The sequence below is a fragment of the Anguilla anguilla genome, chromosome 4, assembly GCF_013347855.1.
Source record: "Anguilla anguilla isolate fAngAng1 chromosome 4, fAngAng1.pri, whole genome shotgun sequence".
Classification (NCBI taxonomy): Eukaryota; Metazoa; Chordata; class Actinopteri; order Anguilliformes; family Anguillidae; genus Anguilla; species Anguilla anguilla.
The window spans coordinates 7,228,313-7,250,423 of NC_049204.1; the positions used below are offsets into that span (position 1 = coordinate 7,228,313).

Here is a 22,111-nt window from a genome sequence, read left to right on the forward strand (position 1 = left end):
TGTGTCTGTGTGTGTGTGTGTGCGCATGTGTTTGTCTGTGTGTGTGTATGCGTGTGTGTGTGTGCATGTATGTGTGTGTGTGTGCGTGGTGTGTGTGTATATATATATATACGTGCGCGCATGTGTGCGTGGTGCGTGTGTGTATGTGTGTGTGTGTGTGTGTATGTGTATATATACATGCGTTGGTGTGTGTGTGTGTGTATATATACGTGCGTGCGTGTGTGTGTGTATGGTGGTTTGTGTGTGTGTATATATACGTGTGTATGTGTGTGTGTGTATGTGTATATATATATATACGTGCATGTGTATGTGTGTGTGTGTATGTGTATATATACGTGCATGCCTGTGTGTGTGTGTATGGTGTGTGTATGTGTATATATACATGCGTACGTGTGTACGTGTGTATGTGTGTGTGTGTGTGTGTATGGTGTGTATGTGTATATATACATGCGTACGTGTGTACGTGTGTACGTATGTGTGTGTATGGTGTGTGTGTTTATGTGTATATATATATATATATATATACGTGCGTGTGTACGTGTGTATGTGTGTGTGTGTATGTGTATATATACATGCATGCGTGTGTGTGTGCATGGTGTGTGTGTGTATGTGTATATGTACGTGCGCGCATGTGTGTGTGTGTATGTGTATATATACGTGCGTGCGTGTGTGTGTGTGTGTGTGTATGTGTATATATACGTGTGTGTGTGTGTATCTGTACTCACTGTGATGAAGAGGACGGGCTGAGGTGTGGGGGCCGGCCTCGTCGGAGACGGACTCCACGCTTTCTCTTAAAGCCCTGAGCTCACTGCACACGCTCAGCAGGCAGGTCCCGACAGGTAAAGAGAGGAGGAAACAGGGGGTGGGCCGGGGGGGGCGGCGAAATTCACTAACCCACACCCTCTAGGCCAGTGTGCATCTGGGGAGATGCGCACCACACACTAACCCTGCTGTAGGCCTGAGTGTGCGGAAAAGAACCTTCATTAATTGTCCTGTCGGCGTCATTTCAGGTCCTCAGATTCCCTTTCCCCCCGCTGTATGGCTGTGTACAAGCTGTGTATTTGTTATCTATTATTTCTGCCCTGTTATACAGTGAAGTGTTAATTCAACTCTTACAGAGTACATATGGCTGCTGTGTGTGTGTGTGCTTGTGGCTTTGTATGTGTGTTTGCTTGTGTGCAGACTAATATGTACTGTTAGAGTTTAATTAACACTGGACATGTAATGTGGATGTGAAAAATATGAAACTTTGAAGCTTATAAAAAGGAAAATTGGTCTTGCACCACCAGAGGGCAGCAGTGAGCATTGTAATGGGAATGTTGACGCGTGTTGCGTCGCTCGTGTCTGAGTGAAGGGGAATGTGTTCCTTGTTTTTTGTTCAGCTGCAGCGTCTCCTGGCTCTGGTGCGGGGGCGGAGCTGGGAGGAGCGGCGTCGAGCCTGCCGCCGCACCCCAGCCCGACATCCCCCCAGGCACCGCCCGCCAAACAGCGCCCCCCTCCGCCCGCCCGGGAGGACCACCGAGAGCCTGTTACAAACTGCCCCGAAGGCCCCCACTGCCCTAGGCCTGTGACTGCCCTGGGGGCCCAGCTCCGCCCCTCCCAGGGGCCCCCCAGCGGCCCCGCGGGCCCCCAGCTCCTGGGTCCCGGGTTCTACCGGCTGCAGCTGGGGCCCTTCCTGGCGGACGGCGCTCCGGGGGCCCCCGAACACGAGGTTTCCGCCACCTCCGAGTTTGGGGCCCTCAGCAGCTTCCTGCGGCCCCCCGTCCCGCCCACGCGCCCCCTCACACAGTGACGGGCGGAGGAGGGGGGGTGTAGGGGTGGCGGTATCCGAGGCACAATTTTTGGGTTATAGACCTTTCAGGAGCCTGCCAGCTTTGCTCTTCACTGGGAAACATGGGAGAAGGTCTGAGCACCTGCCATTGGCCAGGATGTGTGATGGGGGGGGGGGGGGGTGTTAGGGGGCAGGGGGTTGAGTGTCTCACTCTTGCATGGGCAGCACAGGATCCTTGGTGCAGCTGCAAAAGGGGGGGGCGGTAGGGAGAGGGGGCAGGGTGACACCTGTCCCAAGTCATCGTGGGCTCCGTTCACACTCCAGAAGGACAAGAAGCCCCCTAGTATACCGGTCGGATCGTCCGTGGCAAAACCAGGAGCCGCGATTACACCTGGCTTGCGGTTCTGCCGCAGCTTACCAGCGCAACCGTTTGTATTGAGTTTCCACCCCGCCGGAGGGCTGCTCAGTTTCTGTGGATTTCCTCTCAACAAAGACATTTTTTTCACATATTGGACATGCTGTGTATGTGCTGGACATATTGTATAGTGAAACCTAGTGAGGAATCCTTCTCCCTTTCCTGATCGTGTTTTTTTATTTTTTATGATGCTGTGTGGTCTTTTAGCCATAGAGTGCACCTTATTTGTAAAGGAAGCTTGAAAAACCAGAACTCGTTTTTCCGTCCTTCCTCAGTTTTTTTTTTTTTTTTTTTTTTTTGTTTGTTTCGTAGTTCCGTCCTTTCTTCACTCCGCAACCATGGGCTGTGTGAAAAGATTATGAGTAAAACTTGAAAGAAAAAAAAAGACATTTAAATGAAAACTGTCGGACAAATGTTGTCCCTAGTGAAGGTTAAAGAGCAAGGTCACACAAGCTTCTCAAATTATCCTCATGAAATTTTTTTTTTGTTTTGTTACAATTTTAAAGTTAAATTTCTCGCCCGTCCATTATGCCCTCTTGGAACCGCTTCACACAATACATGACATACATAAGCTGTGCACTACCTCAATTATAGAAAATTTATAGGCACCGTACGTTCAACATCAGTTTCTCTTTGTTACGTACATTTAGTGTTTATACAGCATTTTCCAATTTTCCTGTCCTTGTTCCTAATCCCTTACCTTTTCAGCCTACCCATCAAAATGGCTTCATATGAAATATTACCAGTCTATTAGGGCATTAGCATCTTAATATTTTCTCTCTCTTTTAGGTCCTTATTCCATGTTTGAAGACTGCGCTTGAGTATGATGATCGTTGGGAGTGTAGAAACAGTGTAGGCGGTTGGTCCTGTGCGATCTCTCAGCCCGGTTCATGCTGAAGATATAAACGTATGGGTATTTGAATGATTCGTGTTTCGACGCGGTTGTTCCAGAATTGCAGGTTGACCTCTGAAAACGGGTAAGACTGTGTCTAATGTGGAAATTGATTTTGGGTGACTTGCTGTTTTTCCACAGTTACTCAGGTATTGTTCCACTTGGCGTCCTTCCTGGGTCTGTATCTCCATTTGTTAGTGTGAAGAGGTTGGGTATATATCTCTGCAGCAAGTGTGTTCTCACTTGCGACAGGGCACCTGAAAGTCACTGAAACCATCCAAAGACATTCTACTGGGCCAAGATTGTGCCACAGTACAGGAGATGTGGGCGTCAGTGACATTGCGTCTTTCTGCCACTAGGGGCGCTGTTGGCTATAATAAGTCACTGCGAAGGCCCACCCCAGTTTCAGTGCTCTTTAGTGCGTTCAGTTCTTCTATGGTAGGGCCAGAGGTTCAATCCTACAGCCTTTGTATGAGGGACCCTATTTATTTGCTGATTTTTTTGTTGGTGTTTGTTTGTTTTCATTTGAAAGTCCTCTGGAATATTTTAATTGTAATGTACTTTCTTTAAAAAAAAGGAGGAGTTTGAGTGTTGTGGCACATTGAGGGAAAGAGAGGGGAGAGGAGACTACCTTTCTTTTAAACTTTTTTGTAGCTATTTGTTTGGCTTTTTTTGTTTTGTTTTTTTGTTTTTTTTTGGATATTATTCCATTATAATTACTATATTTTATTACAAACATTGAAAACTACAAAGAAAGAATACCACATTGAGCCAACTCTGAACACTGGACTCATCTCTCTCTCACACACACACACACACACACACTCAAGCACACATGCAAGTGCTCACACTTTCATATACCTTCCATAAATTTCTGACACTGGTGGAAAATAAAGAGCCTTTTTTCTGTTGTTCAAATCAGACTACGATTGGTATTTTAAATCCTTTCTTGAAGAAATGCAAGTGACCATCCCTTGATAAAATGGGCACGCGTTTAACTCTTGACAAGGTGAGAAAATACAGAACAAAGGTTGTGAAATGAACGTTGTATTGAGCGAAAAAAACTTTGGCTGGAAATTGTTATGCCTTTTTTCCACCCATAGGTGGCAGCAACGGCAGCGTTGAAAGTTTGCTGTGATTGGTCAATGAGATCTTTTGTGTCCTCAATGTCTGTGATGAGACCTTTCTTATGGCTGCAGCGCAACAGTAGAAAGGAACTCTGCCCGAGGTAAGCTTCTATTTGTCAGTAGGAGACTGGGAAGTACAGAGGCTAACTGTTGTGTAAATATTTGAACTATAGTTCATTCACTGAACTATTCTATATGCTCAAAATATTGAAAGGGCAAATAGTTAAAAGCAAATATTGTTCTCTATAACCAGTTAACTTTGATATGTTGAGAAACTTAAATTGAAAGTCTGTGACTGAATGAAGTCTGTGACCTATAAGTCCCTCACAGACACTCAGTGACTTCCTGTCCCTGTTTCAGAGGGGGTGGGGCCAGAGGTGTGCTCGCGCTGTATCCGTGAGGGTGGAGTTTGGTGCAGAGGCGGGACCAGAACGGTCAGTACTGACGCACACCTGGCAAGGAGGTGAGAGGTCGTCCCTGGTTCCAGCCGCCTGGTTCCAGCATCTGCTCATCTTTCCATCTCTCAAGAATCGCACCTGTTTTTGGTCAGGGGTGCACTGCAAAGCCTGGTGGATTTCAGGATTCCGCCCCTTCAATTACTTATCCCTATGAAGAGCAGGTTTTTTGGAATGTTTTTTTTTCTCTTCAAAATTCTACATCAGTGCTCTAGAACTCCATTGCTTTCAGTTACCAGCAGTGATCGTTACATCAGAATTAGAATGTTCAGTTAAGAACGTTCTCTTCACATATTTGCGATCTTACACCTTTAAAGGGTTAATTAGAGCACACATTTATTGGATCTGAGATTTTGAAATACATATATATATATATATATATATATATATATATATATATGAGCTTCAGCTGCTGAACAGGTCATCTGATCTTGCTGAAAATGTTTTCATGTGGCCAGATATAGGAGTGAACAAGATGGTGCATACAGCCGTATGGAAAATTAAACAAGAATAACTGGTTAGAACATAAAACAGACTGCACACCTGACCTCCGGGACTGGAGGTGTGTGACTTGGCTATATGCACTCATGCCATTTAATGTCACAGGTGTGGGAAAACTCACTCTCTCATCACACAACACTCACTCACTCATCACACTTTCACACAACACTTACTCATCACACAACACTCACTCACTCATCACACTTTCACACCACTCACTCACTCATCACACTTTCACACAACACTCACTCACTCATCACACAACACTCACTCACTCATCACACTTTCACACAACACTCACTCATCACACTTTCACACAACACTCACTCATCACACAAAACTCACTCACTCATCACTCTCACACAACACTCACTCACTCATCACACAACACTCACTCACTTATCACAGCCACACAACACTCACTCATCACACTCTCACACAACACTCACTCACTCATCACTCTCACACAACACTCACTCACTTATCACACGCACACAACACTCACTCACTCATCACACACACACAACACTCACTCACTCACTCATCACACTCGCACTACATTCATTCACTCACTCATTGCAGTTTTATTATTCACTCACTCATGTTTTTAGCCCGTGATTATTTTTCCTCCAGCATGAGATCCATTTTAGACCGGTGTGTAGGAGGACGTGTGACTTATTTCTGATTGCCACCTTGCCTGCCAGCCTGCTGTGCTGTAGCCTGAAGTGTAGGTGTAATGTTTTGACTGTACAACAGTGGTGTTAATAATCAGCCTGAAACACACAAAAAAAAGCACAAAGAACATATCACACACTCAGAAGTAAGGGCTCCAATAGGCTCCTCTATGTCTCCAATGGGAGGGGGGGGGGGTCTCCTGCAGGATAATGCGTGGGCATAGGCGTAGATTTTGGGGGGGGGGGCGCAGGGGATACGTCCCCCTCAACATTTAGAACATGTGCATTTGTCCCCCCCAATAAAAACATGAAAGAAGCATTTCCACCGTAAATTCATGTAGAGAAGGCACAAATTGGTGCATAAAAATTCACCAGAATGCAGGAAGTGAAGTGTTTGATGCTCAAAATGTCCTGGGGGAGGACCGCCAGACCCCCCGCTTATTCTTCCCACCCCAATGTTCAAACAAAACCTATGCCACTGTGCGTGGGTGTGTGTGTGTGTGTCTGTGTGTGTCACCCACTACCTCATTTTGTGTTGAAGTATATATATATATATATGATTTATTTGGATGTGTAGGTAAATATGTGAATTAATTAATTTCCTCCAGTTGTATATTTTTTTCCCAAATAATTAATTAATTGATTGGTTTTTTTTTCGTTATTGAAGTCTGTGCTTTTTATTTTTTTTGTTTGGAAAAATATGTTGTGGATTTTGACTGAAAATACTTGGCAGCTTTTCTGTAAAAAGAAATCCAAATGGAACTGAATTATGTTATGTTCTGCAAATGTAGGGGCGACATAGCTCAGGAGGTAAGAGCGGCTGTCTGGCAGTCTAAGGGTCCCCGGTTCGATCCCCCGCCCTGGGTGTGTCAAAGTGTCCCTGAGCAAGACACCTAACCCCTAATTGCTCCTACAGGCTGATTGGTACCTTGCATGGCAGCCTTTCACTGTTGGTCTGTGAGTGTGTGTGTGAATGGGTGAATGAGAGGCATCCACTGTAAAGCGCTTTGGATAAAAGCGCTATATAAATGCAGTCCATTTACCATTCGCAAATTAATGGACGGACGGTGTCCACATTATGAGCAACTGCGCTTGTCATGACTAAGTGCAGCCAGTAGAGTGCGCCATTGGGTCTGGCAAAAAATACTGACCCGTAGGACACAGTCTTAGCTGGAGAAAGCACCGAATACTTAAGTACCACTGTCAGATACTCATGTATTTAATCAACACGTCATCGCCAGCCTTAGGAATGTCGTAAGGCACGTAGCAAAAAGATGAAATTTTCTTCAGTAGAGTTATAGATCTTCCCTTGGGTTCCTGGGTGGGTGCAGTATTGAACATTGCAACATATTCAGCCGTCGAACGAATGATGTTTAGAAGCAACAGATGTTTACATTTATTTTAAAACTTGTTAAAAACCTAGTGGTATGGAGCCTTGGGTAATAGGCCTGGTTACTGTTAAGGAATAAATCTTGCTCAACTCAAGCCTATTTGTTTGTAATTGGGTGCTGAATCCCATAAAAAAAAAAAAGTAGAGAAAAACTCAGGACAGCACTCTCCAGAAAAAAGAAAAACATTGACAGCACTATTTATGAAACTTGAACTCAAGCTGGTTACTGTTAAGACCGTAGCCTCGCTTGCAGTGTTGACCGCGATTGTCCGCTGTCGGAATCTCAGTCCTTGTGGAGGTCAAAGTTCAGGGCCGCGGGGCTGTCTTTCCCGTGGCTGGAGTCCCTGACAAAGGCCAGTTTTGTCTCGACAGAGACAGGCTGTGCAGTGTCACAGCAATCCTGTGCTCGCTCTTCAGTTAAAAAAAAAAAAACAAACCAAAAAAAAAACAACATTCATTGAAGGGAGACTGGCCAAGTGCCAAGGATGAGCGCACAGCGATGGCTGAGAAAAGAAACAGGGAGCACGGACGATAGGAAACGTTTCCAGAACGTAGGCGGAAGGTTCCGTTTAGATTGCCATTTTGGTTGTAAGATAACCCTTATGGTGAGAATGTTTGCCCAGGCATTTTATTTTGAGTTCTGTCAGAGTCATAGAAACAAATGTTCCAGGCATGTCGCATACAAACTTACTGTCAGCATCCCCTGATGGTTATCATGCATTGACAAAAAACAAAAACAAAACAGAGAACATATTAAAGAATATTCTGAATGAAAGTGCTGAAATGGCAGCTTTGATGAACATCGCCAAGATTTCTGATAAAATTAACACGACTGACCGTCCACTTTTTTGTAATCTTTAAAAAAGCGATTAGCAAAATTGAGTCAAAACATGACCTATGGCATCATTCCCCATGACTCACAGTTGGAGGGACATCCGGAGAAAATTTCCAGTTGGCATTCCAGTTAACTATTTTTGATTTTCTGAACATTCCCGGAACTTTTTGAAACAATGGGTTCCCAGCACAAAGTACACACCGTTACAGAAAAGCACACAGTATTAAGTTTGTGCTGGGAATCCATATTTTCAAATAAAATAAAATAATATAATATTAATAACAAAATAAATGGCTGGAATGTCAACCTGGAATTTTCTCCCAGCTCTTTCCTCACGTCTGAAACGTCGGGAATCCTTTCACCCCTTTTTAGTCCAAACCGAGACGTTTGCGCTGAGAAAATATCGCAAAATTTTGAAAAGCTCGTTTCATCTCATTCTGGTTCGACAAAGGGAGCATCTGGATCACTTTTATTTACTTCACTGTCATTTAGCAGCATTTGTCATACTGGCACGGGAAAGTGTGCTGGAGGGGGAAAGTGTACTTCCAACTGGGACGTGCGTGTACGAGAAGTGCAGACGCTGTTTCGACAAGTCAACTGCCCTACTGAGCGTGATTTCGTTAACATTACATTACATTACATTACATTCATTTAGCAGACGCTTTTATCCAAAGCGACGTACAAAAAGTGCATTATCATGATCGTAGACAACTGCTGAACACGGGTTCAGTAAGGTACAATTACTTATTTTGTAAAGCTATTTCTAGCCGAGAACAAAGAACACTATCCTGGTCTGACATCTGCAAAGCCAAACTAGGCAGAAGAATAACCGACAAGAACGACGGTGCACTAATGAGTATTAAACTACGCTAGAAGAAACGGCAGTAAAATAATCACATGGTCTGAACAGAATACAATCTGCACCTAATCAGGCGTCTGAGCAAAACGGGGTGGGGGTGAGGGTGGAGGTGGGGGGCCCCCAGGTGTGGAGATCAGGTGTGTTTGAGTGCCCAGGTGTGGTGGCTCTGTGTTATTTCAATCCTAAATGAGGGTTTTGTCGTCAAGCTTCTTTCGCTCTGTTTCTCTAAACACTGAGGTCATAACCGAACACAAAAGGAGCATTCCACCTCCCTGCAGGATTTGTGTTGTCTTTAAATGGCCATACCGTACGTCGATCTGCAGAAACGCTGCTGGGTAATTTTGTGTTTCTCCTCTCAGTCTTTAGAAAAGCACAGATCGGTAGAATTTAGGGCAGCAGTGTAGTATAATGGGTAAGGAGTTGATCTTGTAACCCAAAGGTCGCAGGTTCCATTCCCTGGTAGAACACTGCCGTTGTATCCCTGAGCAAGGTACTTAACCTGCGTTGCTTCAGTATATATCCAGCTGTATAAATGGATGCAATCAAAATGTTGTGTAAGTTGCTCTGGATAAGAGCGTTTGCTAAATGCCTGAAATGCACTAAGTGATCAATCATGCCTGTAAAACATGCCATAAAATGCAAATGTCATAAAACATCATTTCAACTTTTTTTTTTTTTTTTTTTACTGGATTTTTCACTTGATATTAACAGGATGGGCAAAAGGCTGCTTTATGTGGATGGATGCAGATTTTCTTTTTTTATCTTTTAAAAAAAATCTTGTTGAATAATAAGGGTTTATTGAGGTGTAGATTGCCACAAATATAACCAACGCACTGTAACATTGAGTTGTCCAGTGCACAATGTTTCTTGTATTTTCATTGTTTTTTTTTCTTTTTTGTTTTTAAACCAGATTTATCGCCTTTGGGGGGCTAAAATGTCCTTTAAAATCACATTAAAATAGCCAAAATTCAGCTGGAGTAATTTGAGTCAAAACCTATCAAGAACAGGGGCAGAATTTTCCTGACGATGCTCATGGGGAACTCTTCTACTACAATAAGACACCTGGAATTTACTCAGAACTGAACTTTACAACATTAGGCTTAGTAACAAAGTAACTTACTAACAATTAAAGAGAGAGAGAGAAAATCATTCAGCTTCCTGGTACCACACTGGCTCCATGTTAATTCAGTACGCCCTGCAGACTATTAAAAGTGTTTTTGGTTTTTTAAACAGTTGGGAGTTATTTTATTGGTATGTTTTAGTTTAAAACTCAGCGGTACTCAGCATTGGTCTACCTCCTCCGCGAGACCTCTCGCTAAGAAATCCCTTTGATTAATGACCGCAATTACTGTCACCTTCAGATCCATAATGCTGTACAGTGTAATATCAAAACCAGCCAACCGGCGTTGCGAGTGATTCAGCATCCCCAGGGCTCGTGACTAACGCCAGGGCAGCCAGGAGAAGTGCAGCAAGCGGAATGTGTAAACCTTTCTGCTTTACTTCACCTTTAGAAGCGCAGCATGTGAGGGTGTTTTAACACAACAAGTGGCTCCTGGGAAAGACACAAGTCAGAACGGACCAGGATTTTTTTTTTTCTTCAGATGTTAAAATGTGGCTGCTGTTTTGGGGTTGTCCGGACAGTCTTTGATGCAGAAGCTGACGTGTGCCGAAGAACCGGAGAGTTGTAAATTTAGTTATACAGAGCTCTTTCAAATTTAGGGTCCAAGTAGGCGCCACAAAAACCTACAGGGTCAGATAGAAGTCACGCTCTAATACTTTTTCTTTATTTAATTTTTAAATAATCAACCAGTAACGTAAGTGAATATATTAATATCATTATACATCGCGCGAGGGGCTCTATGGTTGCACGCGTTCTTTTGTAGTAATTCTAGCCTCGTTATTTCAGATTGCGTTTATAAATTTGTTCCCAAATACAAAATGCTCCCCACGTCCCTCGTGCACGCCCCACTGTCAGGCACGTTCAAATAGCCAGCTATCGAAATGTAACAACAATAATTTAACCCCCAGAATCTGCAGCCCGTTAGCCATTAATTGAGCTACGTTTCACAGTGACATCCCGATTATTATTGTGATGTGTAGTTCTCTTCGGCTTTCTGTCTCAGTTTGGCACATGAAACTACATTGACGTCACTTTTGGGAGTGGGGACTGCGCGAGGAAGACGAGAATGAATCGCTAGCTGGCGTGGTGTACGGAAAGAAGTGTTTTTTTCTCTTTCTCTCTCCCTCATACAAAAGCTCTTTTGCTATAAAACAATTTTCTCCACGTAGCGCGGACAGGATATGCGCGCAACTGGACACGGAGAATAACCCTGTCACCCATTAAACAAATAGGACTTTGTTGAACTTCTGCAGGGAGTTGTTGGAAGTACAAACACACCTACAGTGAGTCTTTACACCGCGTTTGGCAGGTAGGGAAGTGCAGCCGGAAGAACTTGCAATTCAAGAAGTGGAATTTGCATAATGATTTATTAAAGTTCGCGACTGTTTACAGTTTCCCCCCTTAAGTGTGCGTTGTTCAAGTGTGCACGCTTCTGCAAAGTTTCAAAAAAGTTTCAAACTCTGAATATCGAAAAGAAGCAACCATGACGGAGCTGAGGAAAAAGAAGATATTCGTCATAGTGGACGTGCTGTGTGTGGTGGTAGGTGAGTAAAATAAAAAAGCGAACGAACACTTTTAATTATCGGTTGATTTATTTGTAACGCGTTCAGAATCCGTGATATTGTAGCAGACTACTTCGTTCTTCGTTCTTTTAATTAGAATGTTTTTCAGGGCAACAATGTACGTTCACGTTGTAAATTATATTTTAAAGTATCATAACCCTAGACACACCCCCCCCCCCCCCCCCCAAAAAAAGAAATTAATTAATTAATAAAGAAATAAATTGATCCTCAACAGCGCGCACCGAATGTGTATGACCCGAATCACAAAGGTCAGACAATGTGCTGTATCTCTGTAACACAACTGCATACTGTCTTATGCAGGTAAAGTTTTTTAAACTATATTTTTGAGGATAAAGAAGCAAACCTGTCAAAGGTATAATGGAATTTCATCGATTAAATCTCAAGTTGATTTCGGTTACTTCGTTTGATGCACATACTGAGAACCCGTTGAGAACCAGCATGTCGTATGACCTGTATGATCGATATCAAGATCCGCTGTGACTTTTGGACCTGTAAACACGTGTATGTACACCTGGAAACAGGAAGTTATGAAGTGAACTTGGGAGCAAAAAAATAATGTGTGCACCATATACACATCTGATAATAGGTCCGTCACTTTTTGAATCCTACTCTTATTCGTACTGTTTTACTAGGCCTATTTGTTTTTTCATCAAGAATTCTGAAAAATGAATCTGCAGAGAGAACATTCTTAAAGTGGATATGTTCTTTTTCTTTTACCAAGTCACTATTTTTTTGAAGGAACCTCATTGAGTGCAACCTTTAACAAAGGTGTAAGACTGATCAAATAAATAAATAGGTCATTTCATTTCTATTTGAAAATTATGAGTAATTGATCTTGATTATAGAAGATTATTATAGAATGTTTAACACAAAAAAATATTCGCACCGTGTGTTGTATATATTGAGGTATGTGGGGCGGTTTGGGTGAGAGGTGGGCAGACCTGACAGATAAAATCCTTCAGATTATCTTTCCTGTTTTCACTTGTGTGCGTTGAGGCAAATGGTAAACGGACTGCATTTATATAGCGCTTTTATCCAAAGCGCTTTACAATTGATGCCTCTCATTTTACCCATTCACACACACACACACACTCACTCACACCCCAACGGTGAGAGGCTGCCATGCAAGGTACCAGTCAGCTCGTCGGGAGCAATTAGGGGTTAGGTGTCTTGCTCAGGGACACTTTGACGCTCCCAGGGAGGGGGATCGAACCGGCAACCCCTGCGACTGCCAGACAACCGCTGTTACCTCCTGAGCTATGTCGCCCCATGAGGCCCCTCCGTTATTTGATTTATTTTTGATTTGTGCTGTAAAAACATAATTACCTAGTTCCATTAGTTTTAAATATGTACTCTGCCAAAGAAACTGTGCCACAGCTATCTCAGTTAAGGGTAAGGTGTGATAGGCATCTTGTAGAGATTGAGTGAGAGACCAGAGATGGGCATAGTCTACATTACATTACATTGCATTTATTTAGCAGATGCTTTTATTATCCAAAGTGACATACAAAAGTGCATGTCATGGTCGTAGGAACAAGTACAAAGTTCGATAAGGTACATTTTACTCATTTTGTACAGTTAGTCTAATAAATGATAGTGTGCGTCAAATCTCTGGAGCATCATGGTTGCATATATAAAGGCAAGGAATGCACCTGTGCCTCACATCAAACAGCACGTGAATAAGAATACTGTAAATAATAATAATAATGGTAATAATAATAATAATTTGATTTCTAGAGTGTTTTTCATGAAGATTCTTGATGCTCTGAACGTAAAGTGGTTGCTCTGAACATCCTGAAACGTTTCTCGCCAATCTTAGTGGAAAAGATTTATTTTGAAGAGACTGAAGTATTTTGGATAATAATAATAATTTGTAATAATAATGCGGTCCATAAGCCTGTTTCCGCTCTGCTGTGTATCGTAGGATCTGTCTAATGTACACAGTGTGCTTTATTTGGCTCTGTATTTGGAACCTGTTTTTTTTTTTTTTTTTTTTTTACGACCACAGTTATCATTGGGGGTAAATATTATTGCTGAGATGTATGAGGATTAAACTGACATTTGTCACTAAATCTGTAATGTACCCTTGTTTATTTCACTACTTTTTCCCCAGTCATATTTTTCATTTAGTTTTATTTCAGGCTAGTTATTGTAGACATGTGTTCCCATGTGTAAGCATATGCTATATGGCTATATATGGCTATATTGAATAATATTGCTGCTCCAATATTGCTAATGTTTTGCTGCTGTATCATCAGTGCAGCCAATGTAGGGCAGGCATTTCAGTCATTTGCCAGATATGCTCATTTAAGTCTTAGTCACTGTTCACACTCGCTGAGCAGCATTTTTTTTAATTCTATTTTGGTGCATGTTTGCATGCGGTTACATTTTACTGTAATGTGATGCGCTATATTTTCTTGTGGAACTGTTTCTGCGTCGATCTCCGCTGATGCGACGAATCCTCACATCTCGCGTCAGATGTGAAAACGTCATGGCGACGAATTGAAAATTCAGCCGGTTCCAGTTTGAAAATACCGTTTCTCCGGGTGGCCTAATCCGGTCCGCCTAGGACAGGAAGTGGCTGGGGCTAATGTGCGCTCGCGTTTAGCCGTCAGTCGCCTGGCGGCTTTGTTTATTCTGTCCTGCGGCGGTGCATTCTTTCGTGTGTTGCCACACAGCGTGGTGTGAGGACAGTACGCACAGCCTCGGGCAAGTCCCAACAGGCTGTATCGCCCCGGTCGGAATACTGCCGCAGCCGCGCATTTTACGCAGGCCCTCAAACACAGACGTTCCCCGGTGGGGAAACTTGTCTAGGACTCTCAGTACTGCTGTTCCACAGTGAGTTCCACACACACATAACAACATTAAAATAAAAAAAACTTGACTTGTTATATTGAAAATAAGTCCATATGTCCAAGTCCGGTGCTATTTCCGGGCGTTAAAAATAAACACCTGTGCCTGGTAATTTCATTTGTGTCAGCAAGATGAAAACACACGCTCAGAAATATATAGGCCTGATTGTAATAAATTAATGTTAGTGCAGTTATTGGCCTCTGCATTTATGTAGTATTAGACACAATGGTGTGTAAATTAGTGTATATACATCAGCGTCTACTGAATTTGGGCGGTCTCAATATGTCTGTTGGTGGTTCTGAACTGCAAATGGACGCAATTACAGACACCTGCTTCCGTGAAATTAGTGACAACGGGTGGATGTTGTAGAGCCCTTAATAATCTCTTGCACATCGAGGAACGCTTCTTTAAATTCGATCACAGCATAGGTCTCTTATCCTGGAAAGTGTGGTCTTGGACAACAAAACACAGCATAGACGGAGTGTACAGGGCGGGACATTGTGCAGAAGTATTTCGGGGGGGGGGGGGGGGGGGGTTTGTGCACCTGAATTTCAGGGTTTTACAATTCAGGTAAAGTGATGCTGGTGTTCCATTTTGCCGGGTGCTTAAATTCTCCCATTTAAAAATGAAAAATCCCATTACCCAATGCAAAGCGTGTGCTTGCACGCACATTGAATTGCACCAGAGCTTCACACCATGTCACAACTGGACAATATTACAATTTTGATAAAGCAGTGTGCTCTGGTGCATTGTGGGAAAGCCTTGCTGACTCATTGAGGATGTCCTAAGAGGGCATTCTGTGCATGTAAGCTGGTTGAGGGTGACTCTCCCATGGAAATGATTTTATTCACTGTTTGACCACCCCACCCCCCACCCCCCACCTTCCTTAAAGGAGGGGCATTATTATTCATTGGATAATAAAATGGCCTTTTGGTTGTTACTCAGAAGCATTCGTTGCTAGGCAACAGCGGCACGCTCTTATCTATGTCCCTCTGAACCTTTTAGTCATTGCTAACATTGTGGCTAATGGCCTGGGGCGCCAGGCTGCTTCCCTCCTGCAGCAATGTCATTGGGAGCTAAACTTGCTGACACTGTACAGCTGAGCTGTGGCTAAAGAGGTGGCAGTGTGGTGTAATGGTTAGGTAATGTAACTGGGTTTACGAACCTAAAGGCTGTGGGTTTGAATCCCAGGTAAGACACAGCCACTGCACCCTTGAGCAAGGTGCTTAGCCTGCATTGTTTCGGGCCAGGTGTCAGTAAGATATCCTGCTGTACAAATGTGAAAATGAGAAATCTGTGACACTCTGTAACATAATACATAAAGGCTGGACCATTTTAACACCTTCAGTGCTGTTGTCATTGGCTTAGAGTGCATGTTGTGTTGATGTGCTGTGGAGTGTGTGTTGTGTTGATGTGCTGTAGAGTGTGTGTTGTGTTAATGTGCTGTGGAGTGTGTGTTGTGTTAATGTGCTGTAGAGTGCGTGTTGTGCTAATGTGCTGTAGAGTGTGTGTTGTGTTGATGTGCTGTGGAGTGTGTGTTGTGTTAATGTGCTGTAGAGTGCATGTTGTGTTGATGTGCTGTAGAGTGCATGCTGTGTTAATGTACTGTAGAGTGCATGCTGTGTTAATGTACTGTAGAGTGCATGCTGTGTTAATGTGCTGTAGAGTGCATGTTGTGTTGATGTGCTGTAGAGTGCATGTTGTGTTGATGTGCAGTGGAGTGTGTGTTGTGTTAATGTGCTGTGGAGTGTGTGTTGTGTTAATGTGCTGTAGAGTGCATGTCGTGTTAATGTGCTGTAGAGTGCATGTTGTGGTAATGTGCTATAGAGTGCATGCTGTGTCAATTTGCTATCGAGTTCATGTGCTCTGGAGTGCATGTTGTGTTGATGTGCTGTAGAGTGCATGTTGTGTTAATGTGCTGTAGAGTGTGTGTTGTGTTAATGTGCTGTAGAGTGCATGTTGTGTTAATGTGCTGTAGAGTGCATTTCGTGTTGATGTGCTGTAGAGTGCATTGTATGTTAATGTGCTCTGGAGTGCATGTTGTGTTAATGTGCTGTAGAGTGCATTGTATGTTAATGTGCTCTGGAGTGCATGTTGTGTTAATGTGCTGTGGAGTGTGTGTTGTGTTAATGTGCTGTAGAGTGCATGTCGTGTTAAGGTGCTCTAGAGTGCATGTTGTGTTAATGTGCTGTAGAGTGCATGTCGTGTTAAGGTGCTCTAGAGTGCATGTTGTGTTAATGTGCTCTAGAGTGCATGTTGTGTTAATGTGCTCTAGAGTGCATGTTGTGTTAATGTGCTGTAGAGTGCATGTTGTGTTAATGTGCTGTGGAGTGCATGTTGTGTTAATGTACTCTGGAGTGCATGTTGTGGTAATGTGCTCTGGAGTGCATGTTGTGGTAATGTGCTGTAGAGTGCATTGTATGTTAATGTGCTCTAGAGTGCATGTTGTGTTGATGTGCTGTGGAGTGCATTGTATGTTAATGTGCTGTAGAGTGCATGTTGTGTTAATGTACTCTGCGCGGAGCCGTGGGTGAATTTTGCTGCCAAATAGCCTGGTGTTTGATGGATTAGCACATCTTCTCTTGGGAATATGTTGAAAAATCCTTTCACTAAATTTTGTTTCTTCTCACCCTCAATATACTGTAGCCAGCAGAAAATTCTAAGAAGTTGAGGGCCTTCACCAGATGCCATTTCAACACACCATGCACACACACACACACACACACAAATAGCCCCTGGGTACCCTCCCCAGTCTTCTCAATGTCCTCACACAGGATATGGGGACCAACAGTTGCTGGGGGTCTGTTTTTATGTCTCGGCGAATAAATCTTTTTCCTCCGTAAACATCCCTTTGTTTTTCCAGCAAAAAGTACTCCCAGGAATTGCGAAGAAGGGAGCACGCGAACAGGATGCGCTGGTTTATCTGGGAAGGAAGTCAGCTACTCATTGATGTACTGTTTGGAATAACAAGTGATGGACAGGAATGTTAAAACACCAGTGGGCCAAACGCTTGAAGGAAGGAGAGAGGGAAAGAATTCCCTCTCTCCTTCCTTCGAGCGTTTGGCCCACTGGTGTTTTTGTAGGCCGAGTGGACAGGCCTGGTCTTGGATTACTCTGTGGGAGAGAGAGAGAGAGTTTGGGTCCGGGCGTTTTTGATGTTTTTTTTTTTTTTGGGCCCCCTTCCGATAAGTTTGCCATTTTGTGCCGTCCCACGCAAACATGGTTCATACCTCTCGGGAGACGGATTCCCAGTCCGTTTGTTTGGGAAATATCTCCGGCGCGAGTTCTCGAACGGCTCACCTTTCCGTAACGTGATAATGGCGATGCAGGCATTGGGCCTCGTTCACGAAAACGTGTACAACTACGATCAGATTTAAAACATGTGTACAATCAGATTTAAAACATGTACAATCACATTTAAAACGTGTACAATCACATTTAAAACGTGTACAACTTCGATCAGATTTAAAACGTGTACAATCACATTTAAAACATGTACAATCACATTTAAAACGTGTACAACTACGATCAGATTTAAAACGTGTACAATCACATTTAAAACGTGTACAACTACGATCAGATTTAAAACATGTGTACAATCACATTTAAAACATGTACAATCACATTTAAAACCTGTGTATGATCACATTTATCCGTGAATTGTGTGTAAGAACGTTTCCAGGATCATTTCAGCATTCATCTTTTTTGTTTTTGTCCTTGTTTTGTATTTGCTCCTGGCTGTTTCTTTTTGCTCATCAGGATTGCACATACAATTTGCAAACAGTCTGCATTCATCATCTCACGCACCTGGGATACGCACAAAAACAAAGATCTGCATGCGTGTGAATCCCATGTTGGTTTTTCGCAGGAACATTTTTAAGAACGAAAGTTTCTTAAGAACAATTTAAGAAAAGTTTTGTGAATGAGGCCCAATACTTCCCTTCTGCCGCTCTCTTCCCATCACGTCCAGTGTAATTGTAGCCAAGTGCATCCGTAATATAAAGTTCAACTCTGGAGCAAATCTATCCCATTTGGCCAGGAGTGTGTCATAATCAAGACCTTAATGAAATGGCCTCCTTGAGCTGCAGTGTGATTGGATAACGGTTCTGCCTCGAACAGCTGCTTATGTGACTGTTTCCAAGGTTCCTGTCTAAGCTAAGTTCCATGGTGCTTTAAGACTTATTTTGATTTCTATTTTTTTTTCATATTCCCTACACTCCATGACAAAATTTCCTCTTTCTCAATATAAGTAGCATAACTAAATCTGTATTTTCCTTCACTCATAGTATTTTTTTTTTTTTTTTGTGACTGAGTTGACGTTTCTCTAGGAAACCAGACTGTGTATGTCTGTGTCTGTGTTGGGTGGTGCACTTTAGGAAGAATTCAGCGTTCTGTTCATCGCACAAATAAATGTTTTTGGTAGTTATTTTAAAGTAGAACATGTGCTTTGTTCCGTTCATCTGGCTTTAGCACCGTTCGTGTTGTAAAATGTAAAACGGCCGGCTGTTACTAAGCAGTTCAAAAATGTTAAGATCTCTGGAGAGAGAGAGAGAGAGAGAGAAAAAAAGGTGTCTAGACCTCAGAATAAGCAGGAGTCAATCTGCACCGCTTGGTGCTTGGAATGCATAAGTAAGGGGGAGATAGATAGCAGGATAAAGAGGGGGATGACGAGAAAGAAAGAAAGAGTGTGGGAAAGCAGAAACGGGGGGGGGGGGAGATAGAAACGGAGGAGGAGGAGGAGAAGAGAGAGGGTCCTGCAGGGAGTTGAGATTCCACATCCGGCAGTTTGCGCGCTCTCAGCGCGTAGCTTCCGCGTTACGCGGGCCCGGTGCGCTGAACTCCAGTTCAGAGCCCCCCGGGTTCAGCCCGCTGCTGTCGCTCGCGTGTGCGCGGGAGTACCGCCCCGGGGTTCCACACACTCACACACACACACACACACACAGAAACACACACACACACACGCTGCCGGGGGTCGACGGCCGCCGGTCCAAGGTTGGTGCGAAGAACTCGGTGCTTTCCAGATGACCGGCCGTTTGGGTTTTTTTTTCCCCACTTCTTCCGGGCATAACCCTGTAAGCCACCCCCCCCCCCCCCCCCCCCCCGCCTCCAAAAAAAACCGAAGTACAAATAAAATGTGGCTCAACTCATGACTCATGACACGGGAGCAACAAATTAGCCCCCGCTTGGAGTTCGTTAAGCCATTGCTCAAAGCTCAGATCTTGTGATCGCTTGTTTCCTGATGGAGTACGTGACCCAGTTAGGGTAAAGAAGAAAAATTACTGGGTTCAACTGACTAGACCACCATGCCTTTTAACCCTCCCGTTGTCTCCAGGGTCAAAAATGACCCTGTCCTGAGTTTTAACAGCAGGGAAAAACCCCTGAACTTTTATCTTTTCAGCATTAAATGATGACACTTCCGGGAGGGACCCTATCATTAGAAAGAGTTACATTGCCCTTTATTATTTTTTAAAAAGCGGTACACGGTATCTGCGTACAAAGATTGTCTTATGAGTCTTTTTTTTAAACCCTGCAGTTCCATAACTCAGAAGTTATAATTAAATTGAAATGCCACACATCTATTACATCTAAAAGAATCAATTATGATGTGTTTTGTAGTCATAAAGAGTGGTGTACATGAGTGGTGAATAAATGCAGTCTCTCTGGACAGTGTTAGTTAGAAAACTGTTATTCACTGATTTAATGAGTGACAGGTTGTTTCTACATGGTAGATGATTGATTTTGGGTTTAAAATTCCAATGAGGAGGCTTTATCACAGGCGGTCTGGCAAGGGCGGGTCAGTTTTGACCCTGTGGAACTTGGAACCGGTGCTTTGACAGCTGAGCTGTTCGCCCAGTTCCGTTTCACGACACCGTGGACCCGCTTCCCAGAAACATTGCGGTTTTTTCTTTTGTGTTTGTTCCTTCCAAAAAACGTCATTTTAAAAACTGCAGCCAGTATTTGCTTAATTCTCCACGTTGGAGGTTCTGTTTGTACGTCTTTTTTGGGAATCATACTGAACGGTGCCGAAAAATCACATGATTTCCCTCCAGAATTTTCTAACTACCTGCCAGCTTTACAGTTGTTGGGGGAAGTGGGGGGGGGGGGGGGGGGTTGTGGTTTGAAAGCAAGAAAATATACTTCAGGTAACTGGGATCAAAAACATATACACTAAGTCTCAAATAATGTATAAAAACAAAAAACCTGAGAAAGTGAACCGTCTCTTTCAGTGTGCCAAACAAGTTCCAGGCCTCGGTGGCAGAGACACGCGAACTGTCGGCGTGTTTTACGTACCTTTCGCAGGTAATGGAATTCCAGGCCAGAAAATGGCTTTGGGCAAAGACAAGCTGGCCCCAGATCCAGATGCGTGCGGCGTGCCGCATGCCGCGTGCTGTCGGGGAGGCATTCACGGTGCAGTCGGATAGGTGGGGCTGTGGCAGCGAGGTCACGTGACACAGCGTTGCTCGCCGTTTGAATTGTGCATGAGGATCGAGACGAAGGGGGGGGTCACTGTTCCCCGAGCCGCTGATGTAAATGAAGCTGATAAATTTAGGACCTGAACCACAGCCCTCCCCAGAGAACGGGCTGTCTTTTTTTGGGGGGGGGGGGGGGGTTGGGTACGGAGTGACTCAGGGTACGGAGAACATCCTGCTCCCTCATTGCATTACATTGCAGGCACTTAGCAGAGGCTCTTATCCAGAGCGACTTACTCAACTTTTTGTTAGCATTTACATTGCATCTATTTATACAGCTGGATATATTACTGAAGCAATGCGGGTTAAGTACCTTGCTCGAGGGTTACGACAGCAGTGTCCTAGCCGGGAATCGAACCTGTGACCTTTATGTTACAAAGCCAGTTCCTGAAACTGATGTTCCTGTAACGTTAACGTGAAAAATATATACGATTGGACGAAGCTAAAAAACTATTAGCACCCTTCAGTTGGATGTGTAGATGAGTCGCTGTTGTTGGCAGTAGAGCCAGCTCTGGGATTTTAAGCAATAAGTAACCAGGGACAACTGGTCGCAGACTGGGGGGGAGGGAAGCAATTGCGGACTGGGGGGGGCGGTTTTGGGGAGGGGGGGGGGGGGGGGGGGGATTTTTCAGCAATCAAGGACTGGGGAACCTGCGCAAGAACACAGCATCGGAAAAGATATTTGCGTCCTCTGAATACTGCACAATTAATACATTTTTTGTAAAAATGTAAAACGTTTAAAAGCGGAATCGTGCGGCACGTCCGCGGTCGCGGCCTTAAACGACCGCGTGGACCGGTCACGCCAGCGGCCCGCTCTGCTTGGCTGGGGGGCGTAGGCTGAGGTTTTAGGGTATGAGTTCTGGGTGTGATTCATAGGTCCCCCTGGAGCTGGTCTCTCTCTCTCTCTCTCTCTCTCTCTCTCTCTCTCTGAGATCACTGTTTAATGGTGTTATGACGGTTGTGGTATTCTGCCAGCATGGACCCCCCCCCCGCACGGTTTTAGTAGTGGTTTCATGCGAGCTCTTCCTGCTAGTCGGCACGGCCGTTCCTCAGCGCACAGTGGTTTCGTTTGGAAAGTGCTATGGGAACGTGTCTGTGCTGAGCTGATATACTGGCGATGCAGTGTGTCATAACTGTGAACGCGTGTCTTCACTTCTTAGCTTCTT

The 22,111-nt window shown here is 43.9% G+C and overlaps 2 protein-coding genes across 4 annotated transcripts in view; both read left to right on the plus strand.

The window, feature by feature from the left end:
• mier2 (mesoderm induction early response 1, family member 2) overlaps positions 1-1,934 on the plus strand; it is a 37,068-nt gene extending 35,134 nt beyond the window's left edge. For 2 of the 3 annotated variants that reach the window (XM_035413009.1, XM_035413010.1), the window contains exon 12: positions 1,383-1,934. In XM_035413009.1, coding sequence (XP_035268900.1) covers positions 1,383-1,792 — 410 coding nt within the window. In that variant the 3' untranslated portion in view covers positions 1,793-1,934. Of the gene's footprint in view, positions 1-735; positions 840-1,382 lie in introns of all 3 variants that reach the window. The other variant, XM_035413011.1, reaches the window with a different exon arrangement.
• An 8,917-nt stretch (positions 1,935-10,851) lies between these two features.
• Positions 10,852-22,111, plus strand: part of LOC118226072 (phospholipid phosphatase 2-like) — a 29,099-nt gene continuing 17,839 nt past the window's right edge. Inside the window, exon 1 of the mRNA XM_035415331.1 lies at positions 10,852-11,583. Within this exon, the coding sequence (XP_035271222.1) occupies positions 11,523-11,583 (61 nt within the window). The 5' untranslated portion in view covers positions 10,852-11,522. The remainder of the gene's footprint in view (positions 11,584-22,111) is intronic.